Source organism: Rhyacophila brunnea, unplaced genomic scaffold (genome assembly GCF_057557595.1).
Source record: "Rhyacophila brunnea isolate RB1 unplaced genomic scaffold, BYU_Rbru_1.0 scaffold_13, whole genome shotgun sequence".
NCBI lineage: Eukaryota > Metazoa > Arthropoda > Insecta > Trichoptera > Rhyacophilidae > Rhyacophila > Rhyacophila brunnea.
In genome coordinates, this window is record NW_028232785.1 from 24,341,811 (window position 1) to 24,355,299 (window position 13,489).

Consider the following 13,489-nt stretch of genomic DNA (forward strand, 5'->3'; position numbering starts at 1 on the left):
CCGATGTAGATATTTTACAAACAAACATGACACACATTGTGTGTTTCTGTATTAAAAAGTCACAATAAATACCTACTTAAATGAGGATATAAACACACAACAACACTTTCAACGGTATTATGTAAAAGACAGAAAATAATAGATGAAACAGCCTTCTACAATATTACGTACGAATTAAAAATCTGACGTTTACATTTTATGTCAATCGGACAGTCACGAGCAATTCTACCGCCAAAACATATGTACTTATATTGAATCTGCCCTCCGCACTGCCGGTTGAGATTTCTCGTACTTCAACTGATATAAGTATGCTTCGTTCAGAAATCGACCTCCAGACAAGCATAGGCTTAATTTTGTTATTTGAAAATATACAACATTGTGATTTCATGCGAGGCGTACACATTTTTATTAAGATGTTTTTCAACAATGTTGTTTCTTGTGAATTTTAAGATTACCGAGTTGAGTGCATTTGAATGAACAAATTTCGCATTCAAATGGTTTTTCACCGGTATGGATAAGTTTATGTCTTTTGAGATCACTGGGTCTTGAACATTTATAAGAACAAGCATCGCATTGATGTGGTTTTTCACCAGAATGCGTTTTTTTATGCGTCTTGAGATCACTACGTTGCGTGCATTTAAACGAGCACATGTTGCATTGATGTGGTTTTTCACCAGTATGTATCATTTTATGTTTTTCAAGACCATGCCGATACACGAATTTCATTGAGCACAGGATACATTGATACGGCTTTTCACCAGTGTGAGTAATCTTATGCCTTTTAAGATCGCCAAGTCGCGAGCATTTAAATGAACAAACATCGCAATCATATGGTTTTTCCCCAGTATGTATTCTTTTATGACCCTTGAGATCACTGAGCTGCGTACACTTATATTCGCACACATCGCATATATACGGCTTTTCACCAGTATGCGTCATTTTATGAGTTTTGAGTACATTGCGATGCGCGCATTTAAATGAGCAAACATCGCAATTAAATGGTTTCTCACGTGTATGTATCCGTTTATGTGCTTTGAGGTCACCGGGCTGCGTGCACTTATATAAACACACATCACATTGATATGGTCTTTCACCAGTATGTAACATTTTGTGTATTTTAAGAATAGTTCGATGCGCGCATTTAAACGAGCATACATCGCATTGATATGGCTTTTCGCCAGTATGCGTCATTTTATGTGTCTTTAGAACATCGCGATGCGCACATTTATAAGAGCAAATATCGCAATGATATGGTTTTTCACCAGTATGTGTCCTTTTATGTACTTTTAGGTCACTGAGTTGGGTGCATTTAAATAAGCACACGTCGCATTGATGCGGTTTTACACCGGTGTGTGTCATTTTATGTCTTTCAAGTCCATGGCGATTTTTACATTTATATAAGCAAATATCGCAGTGATATCGTTTTTCGCCAGAATCCTTACCTTCAGGCGTTTTAATCTTTTTAGATGTCATACATGAAATACTGTGACTTCGTAGCATATTTGGGGATTCGAATACTGCGTAACATCCACTGCAAATAAAATTCCGTGGAAAATATATAACTCTTTTCACGTTGATTCGAACTATTATCGTTGAGTTAAGTATATTTATCACCTCCTGTTTGATATTCTTTTCATCAACCATCATATCTGGATGCGTTATCGTCTCCTGGGTATCTTTCTGTCCAGGTTGATTATCCTCTTTCTTGATTTTATCAGAACTCATGGTATCCAATTGACCATCAATCTTATTGTCGCGTTCTGTGAACCATCGATATGCAAACATCTACAAAGAATAAATTGTTTTTATTAGATAGAATTATGATTATTGCATGACAACTATTTTTTTAATACTACATTAATACCGTGCCAAGTGCATCGACTTCTTTGCACATTTACTCAACTTACTACCCCTAGCCGCTTTAATTGTGGAATAATATCCAGTGGATTCTCGCCAGTATGCTTTTCCAATTAAGCTACAGCCATCTTACTAAATTACGACGACGATTTAAACTAGTAGATGTTACATTAAATGATTATCGTAATGCGTTATAATGTTGGCTATCGGTTTTAGTATATTTAATTAAGGTAGGAATCAAATAATTCCTTAATTACAAACCGACGTCACGGAAATAATTCAATAAACTACAGGTTCAAGTCCCGTCGGGTGTCTTATTTTTTTCTACAACATGATTTTTTTCTGGTGTGTATATGCATGAGATGTTTTCAAATTACGTATATTGAATATTATATTCTCAAATTATGTATCTTTTTCCTTTAAAAAAATAGTTTCTTAAAATAAATAACTTATTATATCCTAACCATAAAAGCCACTCGATTATTATACATTTATTTTAAATGGGATTTACCGGGGGTAGACATATAAAACATAGCGTATAGAATATAATAAACAATTGAACGTACTTGATTCCGTGGTTTGTATTTTGGATCTGAGCAACTAGGTTGAGGGACGTCATTATTGCATTGGCCCATTGCGTCATCAACAAATTCGATTTTTATAGCAACGCCTTCATGGCCAATCTCTGATTTAATATTGGTAAGACCCAATCCAAGGTTCTGAAAATAACAATTAATTACAAATATAGGATTGTTTTTATTCATGTATACCTTAGAAAAACTTTGGGCCCATGCTGGTCGCCAGATAAAGTATGTTTTAGTTATACAATTGTTGTAGTATTTATTCCTAATTAACAGAGATTAATCAACAATAACATAGAATACTTCAAACGGGATACAAAAATAAATATATAAATTTATTCACTTTTATAACGAGCTACTTCTGCGGGTATTTCGGGCAAAACTATGTGTCGATCGTTTAAAAACAACACTTTCGACGTTAAGTTAATTGGTGTTTTCGCCGACAACATTAAAAATGTATCCACGCATATGGTTGAAATTGCATGTAAAAAATTCAAACTTTGTAAAATCATTAGGTAGGTAGCTACCAGCGCCGACGGCTCATCACTTCATCACAATAAACAACTTACTTTGTAGTTTCGGGTATTTTTACGATGGTTTTCAGACTTTCTATGTTCTATGCTTGAATAGAACGTGGCACGAAAAATGTTATATAACGAAGTAACGAGTAATGCCTATATCAAGCAAATTCAGTCGGTCCCATCTTCCTCGTAAAAACCAAGTTCGACCGTATTCAGGAATAGAAAAAACCGTGGGCGTTGGATTTACTTATTGTTATAATATTTATTTATTACTAGCTGAAGTACCCGGCTTCGCACAGGGTCGCATCGTGGTTATATTTATCTTAGATATTTAAAAAAATAATAAGAGGTAATTATTTTTTATTATTTAAATATCTGTGTAATACAATATGACAATTATAAAATAATTCTTATAGGAGTAAAGGTCAAACTAAAGAACACTAAATTAAAATCGAATCCAAAATATGAAGAAGTTATTATTGTTATTAATATGTAGTAAAAAAAATCAAAATTGGATAGAACAAACAAACAAAAAACTTTGTATTTTATATGATACTAATTTAGAAACCGTTGCGGGCGTGAGGAAAACACTTGATCAAAATTTCATTGCAATCGGATGAATGGTATAGGAACACATACGAATACAAGGAGATGATTTTCTAATTCAGAAATATTTGTGGGCATGCGCGCGACAACTCACCAAAGTTTCATTGCAATCAGATGAATGGTATAGGAACACATACGAAGAGAAGAAGAAGATGTTTGTACTAATTCAGAAACCTTCGCGGGCGTGCGCACAACAACTGGTCAAAATTTTATCACAATCGTATGAATGCCATGAATGGTATAAGAAGGCATACGAATAGAAGAAGATAGAATAGAAGAAAAAGAAGCAGAAAATAGTTGTATCAATTCAGAAACCTTTGCGGGCGTGAGCACAACACTTGATCAAAATTTCATTGCAATCGGATGAATGGTATAGGAACGCATACAAATAGAAGAATATAGAATAGAAGAAGAAGATGGTTGTACTAATTTAGAAACTTTCGCGGGTGTAGGCACAATTACTGACGAAAGTTTTATTGCAATCGGATGAATGGAATAGGAACGCATACGAATAGAAAAATATAGAATAGAAGAAGATGGTTGTACTAATTCAGAAACCTTTGCGGATGTTACCACAACAACTGATGAAGGTTTCATCGCAATCGGATGAATGGTATAGGAACCATTCGAATAAAAGAAGATATAATGAAGAAGAAGAAGAAGAAGATGGTTTTTCTAATTTAGAAACCTTTGCGGGTGTGCGTACAATAACTGACGAAAGTTTCGTCCTAATCGGATGAATGGTATAGGAACCATACGAATAAAAGAAAATAGAATGAAAAAGATGATGATTTTTCTAATTCAAAAAGTTTCGCGGGTGTGCATACAACCACTTACCAAAATTTCATCGCAATCGGATGAATGGTATAGGAACGCATACGGGAGGGACAGACAGGCATTCATTTTTATATATAAGATATAGCCTATACTCTTTGCGGAAGTGCAAGCAATAAGTTGACAAAGTTTTATCGCAATCGGATGAACGGTATGGCAGCGCATAAAATACGAACAAACAAACAAACAAAAAAATATTGATTTTTATATAACATTATTTTATTACAAATTGAAAATTTTATTTTGTTGACACAACAGTGGATTGCGTTTAGAGGGTTACAGCATTCGGGTGAAATATTTTTTGTCAAGTCACAAATGGCTTAAAAAATAGTTTTGAATTATTTTTATGGAATTTATTATACTTGGCCAGTTCGTATAAGAGTATGTAATAAGTCCATTGTCATAAAAATGTCACTTCAGAGAAAAGTGAGGGTTACGCCGATTGGTCTATACAGTGACGATCTGTAGCATCCCTAACTAGCTTAGGTATAATAAATGATTGTAAATAAAAATCTGGGCGCGGCAATGAAGATATTAATCATGTTGTTTGGTAATGTCTACTTTATGATGGTCAAAGACGAAGGCTCCTTCTAATCAATTATTACTTACTTAATCTTGAGATCTTTATCGCTCAGCCAAACATCAAAGCATTTTTTAACACCTATTCAAAGTTTATGGGAGAATGTAACAAAATTATTATGATATACGTACACACAACAAATAATGAATAGTAGGGTTTTTTGTTTTTATAATCATTAATATTAATATATAAGTACTCGTACTTAAACGAAATATCGGTTAAATAGACGCCAGCTGAGACTTCAGAGATTATTAAAAATGAAACAAATATACCTGATTTACTGAACTGCTTTCTGTATAAGAGCATCCGGCGATAGGAACCTCAGGATATCTGATTGGAAGTAGTGCGTCTTCAACAAATTCGTCTTTGATAATAATTGGTTGAAGATCAGTCTCACATTTTATATCGGCAAGGTCAGCAGGAAGGTCCTGAAAACAAACAATTAAAAAGGGACTTACTTTTAAAATAACGAAAAAACATTATTGCAGGCGCGCACAAAAAAAAATTATAAAGGGAGGTTCCATTTCGAAAAATTTTCCATAATAATTTATTATTGATTTTATAAGGTGGTGTGGTCAACAAAATTTAGCAGGTGACCATTGCTTTCCGCTTTTACCCCGTCTTCTTCTTACCGATTCCCATCGATTCTTGCGAGCACAAACCCCATATCCAGACATTCTGCAATTCGAGTCTTTGGATGGACACCTAACCTGCAGTTACAACTACGTGTGCTCACTTATGAGTGTGTCCTGTCGCATTCAAAAGTGGTTATCGTGGTCTAATGGATTAATGATTATGATCATTACTGTCAGTCTATCATAGAGAATCTAATCCCGGGATCTCGGACAATTTTCGACACCTATGAATCCCGGTATTAGTAAACATTCTTTTATCAATCACAATCGATTTGTATGTGTACAAAATTATGTTAGTCACGTGTATGAATAGGTCTTTTACCGAAAGTTGTGGCGATCACAGATACGAAATATTGTGTGTATTGGTGTATTTTTTAAAATACAGTATTGTTTGTAAACAATGCGTCTCTGTGAGTATTCTGGAAGCTTCAACTTTTGGTAACAGACCTATACCTGCACAGGGGGAATCGCCGGATGCTTACGGATAATAAATAACCATTTTTTGATATACGCAATCGTAAGAACATCAGAAAAATAATAAATTCGTTCGTTTAACCGGCCAGACGCTACTGACGTTCTGGCATGCGAACGGCGTCTAACCGCCAGTGCCACGGACGTGCAGGCAGGCACTTGCTTCTACGCCGAATGTTATCTTTTCTTAAATAAATTAAAAAAAAAAAAAAAAACTTTGACTTTCACATTAATTCTATTCTATATTATTAATTCATTAAACCCATGTATTTCAAAGATTGAACGTACATGATATTAACATTAAATGTCTCAAATAGTATAAAGTATACTGGATATTTTTGACCGATTATATCATTGCGGGATCAAAATTTTGAGTCGGGATTGGTTTCCTTAGTCTGTATCATACGCGCACGTATATTGTTTTGTCTATTAAGGCCTAATTACACCAGTAGACTCTCAGACCCAACCAGATTCAACGATCGTTTTGAGTAATCGTTGACTTTAAATTCAAGGCCATCCGATATATAGAACATGCACCTAAAGTAGGTACAAAGAATTATGCCTGATTTTAAAGACCATGTCAAATTTTTAAATTGTAATTCCTACTCCAGCGCATCTATTCTATACACAAGGCTGCTATTAGCCGCTATCGGGGATAGTTTATAATATATTTGTATTAAGGTATTATAATTATTGTCACAATAAGTTAGCCGTCTAAACAATCAAAACTGTCTATCTCGCTCCAAAATTTAGCACAGCTGAGAGGTGCTGTTAAAACATAGCACTTATTGAACCAATTACAACTAATATTAATGAAAACTACCCTCGATAGCCGCTGATAGCAGCCTTGTGTATAGAATAGATGCGCACAACATGATTTCAAGACATATTTGTAAAATTCGTTCGAAATCTTTGATTTGCCGCCCTATGGTAAGTACCACCCTTCGACAGTTAGTAGGCTTTGTGTAATTGAAAATTTTTAATAAAATCGATATAAAATATTTATTTTCTGATTTTTAACGCTTCTGAATTTTACTGCCATTATGACTAAAAAATACAATGAACTCCTAGGTACACGAAAAACTAACCTCAAATGTGCACTTGCCGTCGCCTGCATTATCTTGTTTTATGTAATGGCTGGCTTCCATGCTGTTTGGTTGATTAATTATTGTCTCACCATACACATACTGGCCTTCTGCACCAGATTCACTTCCATGTGGTTCGCGTTTTACATCCATTTTTCGTAATTAGCTAGTAACCAATAAACCGAATGACGTATTAATTATCTGCTGTTAAAGCCACATCACCATCAATGTTGCTAGTATTTTGACACTCAATTACATTTCAAGAAAGTGGAGTTTTTCGACAAAACAACTCGTCCAACGTCTAACCTATTGTTTCGACATTGATTGTATTAATAATTATTATAATGTACCTAGGTATAAAAAAGTATAAGTGTTTTTTTATACCTAATAAATAAAAACAAAGGAATTTAATTTGAAAATTTGGATTTAGTCAAATGGCCACACTTGAGACCCTAAAAGGACTCGGGGTCGATATCCCTGAGTCCTAGCTAATAACTCAATTGTAAAAACACTAAGTTAGGCCGTGAAATCCAGTCTGAATGATATCTTTATGTGACAATATACGGAACATTTCCGAATTTATTTGTGAGTTGATCATACCAATTATTTTTGGGTCTACAAGTCAGAGATTCAATTAAATTTATTAAATTTAAAATGGTTTTTATTATGTTCAAATAATAGATGTAATATATTAATATTGCAGACTCATAAACATTGTGTCTATGACGGCTTAATAGTTGGCAACACTGTTCTAAATAATGTAACGCCATTTCGTTGTTTAAGCCACCATTTGATAGATTCACGCTGCAAATGTGTTTTTTCGTCTAATAAAAGTCTAATTAAAACACAGTACCTACTTAATGAGTATTAATCCTTGTATTTTAATATAATAGTGATCGCTATTTGCTGTATGAATTATTAGTTATGTAAAAACTGCTATTAGAAGAGTGATTGTCATTCTTTCATAACCTAAATTGTGACACGTGTCTCCTGTTGTATTAGCGTTAATTAAAATGGACATTAAAAGTGAACCGCTAGACGTTGAGTCAGATAGCGAAATACTGCGCAGTGTAATGGATTATAATGTTATACCAAATATGCATTCGCTTAGCCCGGAAGGTCGATCATCACACGCTGACAACACAATTCAGGTTACCTATTTTAATAATGCTTAACTATTATTGTTGTATTATAAAACGGTTTTTTACACTTATTGTCTATCTCCTTACTTATTTATTGGTTTGTTTGTAGGTTGATATCAAACCTGACGTAGATGAAAGCTGTCATCCGTTTTATGAATTCGGTGTTTGCTCGACTAAACCGATGACTAGTGATGATTCACAGGTGGGTAACTAATTGATTTATAGTTTTCAAAGAATAATAAATCCTCGTTTTTGGTTTAATAAATTATTCAGTTTACAGTCGTCAATGATCCGTGGGTGACTAAATGTTTTGAGACATTCGCAAATCCCAATATAACGCATACTAATCCAACTTTTCTGCCCCTCCCGTTGTTGTTTATGGATGACCTGTCTTTGTTCTATAGAGTGCTCATGCTGACGCGTTTATCGTGTTCACTTGTCAGAGTAGTTTCAGATTTCTTTCAGATTATTTTAACGTGTCTTGGAGACCTTGGAGTTCATCTGAGAGTTCAAAGGGCGAATTAATATGTCAAGCGTGAATTTGACAGCTAAACAGTGGACCACTCGTTGCTTGTGCAAAAAGACATTCTCAGGCTTTATTAATCTAAAGATAGCGCTGGGAGTACCTATCTAATTTTACTCTAATAATAAAAATAACCGACTAATAAAACAATAAGTTAGTGGATTACTGCTATGGAGGTTTTATTGGTTGACTCATAATTAGAGTCGATTTAGTAAAAATAACGGTAGAGCCAGTATTGGAACATCACTGATTATTACTTGGGAACTATCTCACATACCAATAATCAGTCATTTGTTAAATTATGCATTTGATGATGTATGATAAATTTACCATGGTGCATGCTTGCAACACATAAAAATAGTATTGGGGGGGCCATTTCAAAAAAAAATACGTAATTTTAATGAGTGAAGAAGGACTATATATTAATTCAATTTGGAATATAATGACAGCATTCTCCGATGGTAGCAATTAACCACACCATGTGGACTGCATGTCACATACGTACTGTTTGTATGCTACGCCTGCACACCATGTTAAAAATGTGACAGCACTATGCAACTTGCAAAATCCGCATTTTAAATGGTGCCTCTGACTGACGGTTTAACCCCGAGTACTGCTCTTAATCAATCCACCATTCCCTCTTCACACTTTCTGGTACATTATCTATGCCCAATTGGGTATATCTAGTTTTAATTACCTTTGTAGAACATCTTGGCAAGTAGCTATAACTGCCGAATGCTACTTACAGTTTAAAAAAATCAATACGTAATAAGTTATTATGGGTATTTTTTTGAAATGGACCCCCCCCCCCTGCCTTTTTTTCTATGAGCGTTCACGTGTGTGTATAGCTGATTTACATCATTATTTCACATTACAATAATGTATAATAATATATTATGACAGCATTGGCCCATACCTACGTATATAAGTAACATCAACATCTCTTGTGAAATACGTCACCGCTTATGTCAATTAGGTAATTTAAAAGTATATAATTATATATACTTATCGTTTTAATTTGAAAACACGTCAGAAACATACGTATTGGAAAAAAATCGAATCTATAGGATTCCAGCCAATGTGTTTTACCACCTGTACCTACCTCAACTAATTACGCTAAAATTAACAAATAACCACGTAAATGAAACATTAATTAATTTTAGATTTTGATAGAAGTTCGATGGCTGCAGTCGTTTTATGACACGTAGTGCCATACTGTTAAAACCACATCTCGTTCGGATCAATGTCGTCTAAATTTTCAACACCAATAAATCATTGACCATGGTCCGGCATCTTAAGATCTCATTTGATCAGAACGCTAGGTCCCAGCCTCATTTTTAAACAAATAATATAGGATGATTTCACTGGCTCAACGTATTAGATCCAAATTCTGATTGAAAACACAACAAACAAATTGAAAATTTATATGTGTATTTGACTCAGGATTTAAACCTGGGACCCATGACATTATAGACCGATACATGAGCCGCTCAGCCAGAGTTACATTATTCTGGTGATTTTAAATTATTTTATCAATATTAATATAAGTTATACAGTTGCAGAGTGAACCAATCCTATTCACGTGTCTATTACTTTATCCAATCTAAGATTTTGCAATAAAAACTATAATACTTTTGTACATAATTATATTGGTACCAAGTATTGTAGCATAAGTCGATCAAAGTTTTATACATTTGATTTTGCATTTTCTAATATCGACTTGGGAAGGAAAAAGGGCGTAACCCACAAAAATCAAATGTTTCAGGTGGCACAAAAACGTGTTTGTTATGGTTTTAGGCCAAAGTTAAAATGCGAAATAAACATAACCTTGAAATGCATGATAGTTAATAATTTAGTTTTTATATGCCTAATCTGATATTAAATATTGAGTTAATTTAAAAACCCAGCAGAAATGATAGTTAAGTAGATTTTCCACGTCACTTCGTTCTTTTTTTATTTGTTTGGACACAATGTGTATTTAGTCGTGTACAAAGTTATTATGCAATAAAACCTATTTTAAAAAACTGACGGTTACGCCTTTTTTCCTTTCTAGGGTAAATTGAAATGTGCATTTTTTTACCTACTATATTATACGGTAACATTATATATTTCACGTGTATGTATTATCTAAGTAGGTCTTTTTACTTGATATTGTTTAAGATATTAACTTGCATGGATTAGTACAAAACATACAGAATTTTAAAACACTTCTGAGAAATATATAACCAATAGAAAAAATCTTTAAATACGACACCCAGCAGAATTTGAACCTGCGAATTATAGGAATCTTATCTAATTGCGAGGATATTTACTAATGGTTCTTACAATACTCTCTAAAGCAATTTCATTCCTGTTAGTGTATTGAAATTATGCATGTTCAGTAAAAAGAATTTTACGTTCTTCAATTTCGCGAGTTATTTGTTTGAATAAAAAATGGTATTAATCATAAATTAGAATTAATAACATTAAATTTCTATAATTTTGGTTTTGTAGGTTTCTACTAAGGCACTTTTCACAAGTCATCTAGATACAGATAAGAGTCAACAATCCTCGCCTCATGGAATCCAAGGTCGAATGATGCAGTATTCAGAAGTGACGATAGATGAACAAGACATTAAAGAGGAAATCTCAAAACTAAATACTCCGATGGTAATACATTTCTAGCGTACTTTGATTTTCAGCATTTGGAACGCAGTTTTGGATGCGGAAAGACTCTAAAAAGATACAAAATGATTCACACGGACGAGATTGCTGATCAACTACTTAGTAACAATAAATTACTTGAAATTTTAATTATGTATAACATCTTCGCATGCAGTTATAAATACGTAGTTTCATCCTGTAGATACCACATCTAGTCCGCATCGATGTCACCTTGATGGACAATGATCAATGATATTTGCAACAGCAACAAATATCATTGATCATTGTCCAGTGCCTAACAATCTCCATTGACCGTAACGCGAGCGCCGGCTTCATTTTTTAATAAATAAGGTTTGATGATGCTACCAGCATTTAAACCGCAAAAGCCAGTGCATTTATTTTGATGTAATTGAGTCTCTAGGGTCTCACCTAGATTGGACTCTATATGCGCCAATTTTGTTTATTAACAAATCCGTTTAGACATTGCCGACTCAAGTAGAAAGCTGATACATTCAAAACGACTGGTCCTACTTTTTCCGCCCCTCCCGTTGTTGTCTATAAATATATGAACTGTAATTGTTCTTTAGAGTGCTCATACTGACGCGTCTGTCGTGTTCACAAAGGGAATGGTTTGATTTGAATAAATAAGCTACTTGATAAATAATACACAATCATTAACACACCTTCTACAAATGTATTTGTACAAATGTATGTCAAACATTATTTTGATAAATTGGAATCGGTTCTCGATCGTCATTCTATTCATGATTTGCCGCTTTGAATATTGATCATTAAATATAAAAAAATATGCCCGGTATGACAGCTCGGTTTGACAGTTAACCATTTCGTATGTTCTATTTATGCAGAGAAAAAAAACAGTTGTAAAATCCTAACAGAAAGGTAAATGGCATTTCATGCAAATCGCAACAGGTAGTAGTCATGACACTAGCAATATTTCGCCTGCCATAAAATAGGAAGTCTCCTATGTGTTCTGTAATAAATTATTAATAATTTAAAAATAAGTCCACTTGCATGCAGCATGAATTTTTAGCGTGGATCAGTGATTGCACCCTCACCCTAATCTGTCTTTGACTATACGAGAGAAAGAAGAACTAACTCTTCGTCGTTAAACGACCAATCATTTATAGGCGAAAGCGCGATGTGCTGCATCAGTGGGCAAGGGAAATGTTATTAACATATGTGCACATTAATTATGGTGATATTTTATAATTATATTCCAAATTCTAGTTTCGCCATTCAGCATGGCAGGCACTGTGCTCTCTCCAACGATACACTAAAACGGAACTTTAGTTAGTAACTACATGAAAATCACGAAATAATTATTGTTCTCTAAATTGGTGAAAAACTACTTCGCCTTATCTCCGTAATTATGGTTATCATAAATTATTTTATTAGGAAATATTCGAAATAAAGCACGGATGTAAACCTATATTATTCACATCAGTCAATTACGTTACCCAATATGGAGTTTTCCATTCGGAACATTGAAAATTGACTACCACAATTGTATCATAGACTGTTTAATGCATTTGCTTAAGGATATTACATATAGGTGCATTGGTTTGACGCACTCTTCGATCATTCGGTAACATGATTAATTTTAGCATGGAACATGCTTTAAGCTTGACCAACCGCGCGGATTCGTTACGTTTCGCCAGGCGCGTTACGACATACCCAGGCGAATTCGTAACGTTTCGCCAGCCATGAGACATCGCACAGGGACAGTGGGCGCGGATAGTACTGGAATGGGTGGCCTCTTTTTCTTTGGAATTTGGACAAGCAGCATTCAGAGAATCAGTAGGCAACGCATGTTCCTGGTTTTTTTTAAATTTAAGCCGTCAGGGTTTAATATATAATACCTAGATAAGTACTTTTATAATTTATTAACGTCATTTTACTGTCTAATAATTTTTTTTAATGTCTGAAAATGCTAAAAAGCAAAGACGAAAAAAAAATAATATAATAACTCATAACAATTGATAATATTGAA

General features: G+C 34.0%; 2 protein-coding genes across 2 annotated transcripts; one reads left to right on the forward strand and one right to left on the reverse strand.

Annotated features, from left to right (window-relative positions):
* Positions 1–1,462: 1,462 nt before the first annotated feature.
* LOC147077007 (uncharacterized) lies at positions 1,463–7,385 on the reverse strand. Its single transcript, XM_085940961.1, has 5 exons — positions 7,174–7,385; positions 5,252–5,407; positions 2,424–2,576; positions 1,615–1,785; positions 1,463–1,531 (listed from the first exon to the last, which is right to left on the reverse strand). Exons 1-5 carry the CDS (start codon positions 7,321–7,323, stop codon positions 1,463–1,465), a joined length of 699 nt encoding a protein of 232 aa, XP_085797087.1. The 5' UTR covers positions 7,324–7,385.
* Positions 7,386–7,932: 547 nt separating this feature from the next.
* On the forward strand, positions 7,933–12,346 carry LOC147077008 (uncharacterized). The gene is made up of 3 exons (XM_085940663.1): positions 7,933–8,321; positions 8,422–8,514; positions 11,329–12,346. The coding sequence occupies exons 1-3, from the start codon at positions 8,184–8,186 to the stop codon at positions 11,497–11,499; spliced, it is 402 nt and encodes a 133-aa protein (XP_085796789.1). The 5' UTR covers positions 7,933–8,183; the 3' UTR covers positions 11,500–12,346.
* Positions 12,347–13,489: the final 1,143 nt, after the last annotated feature.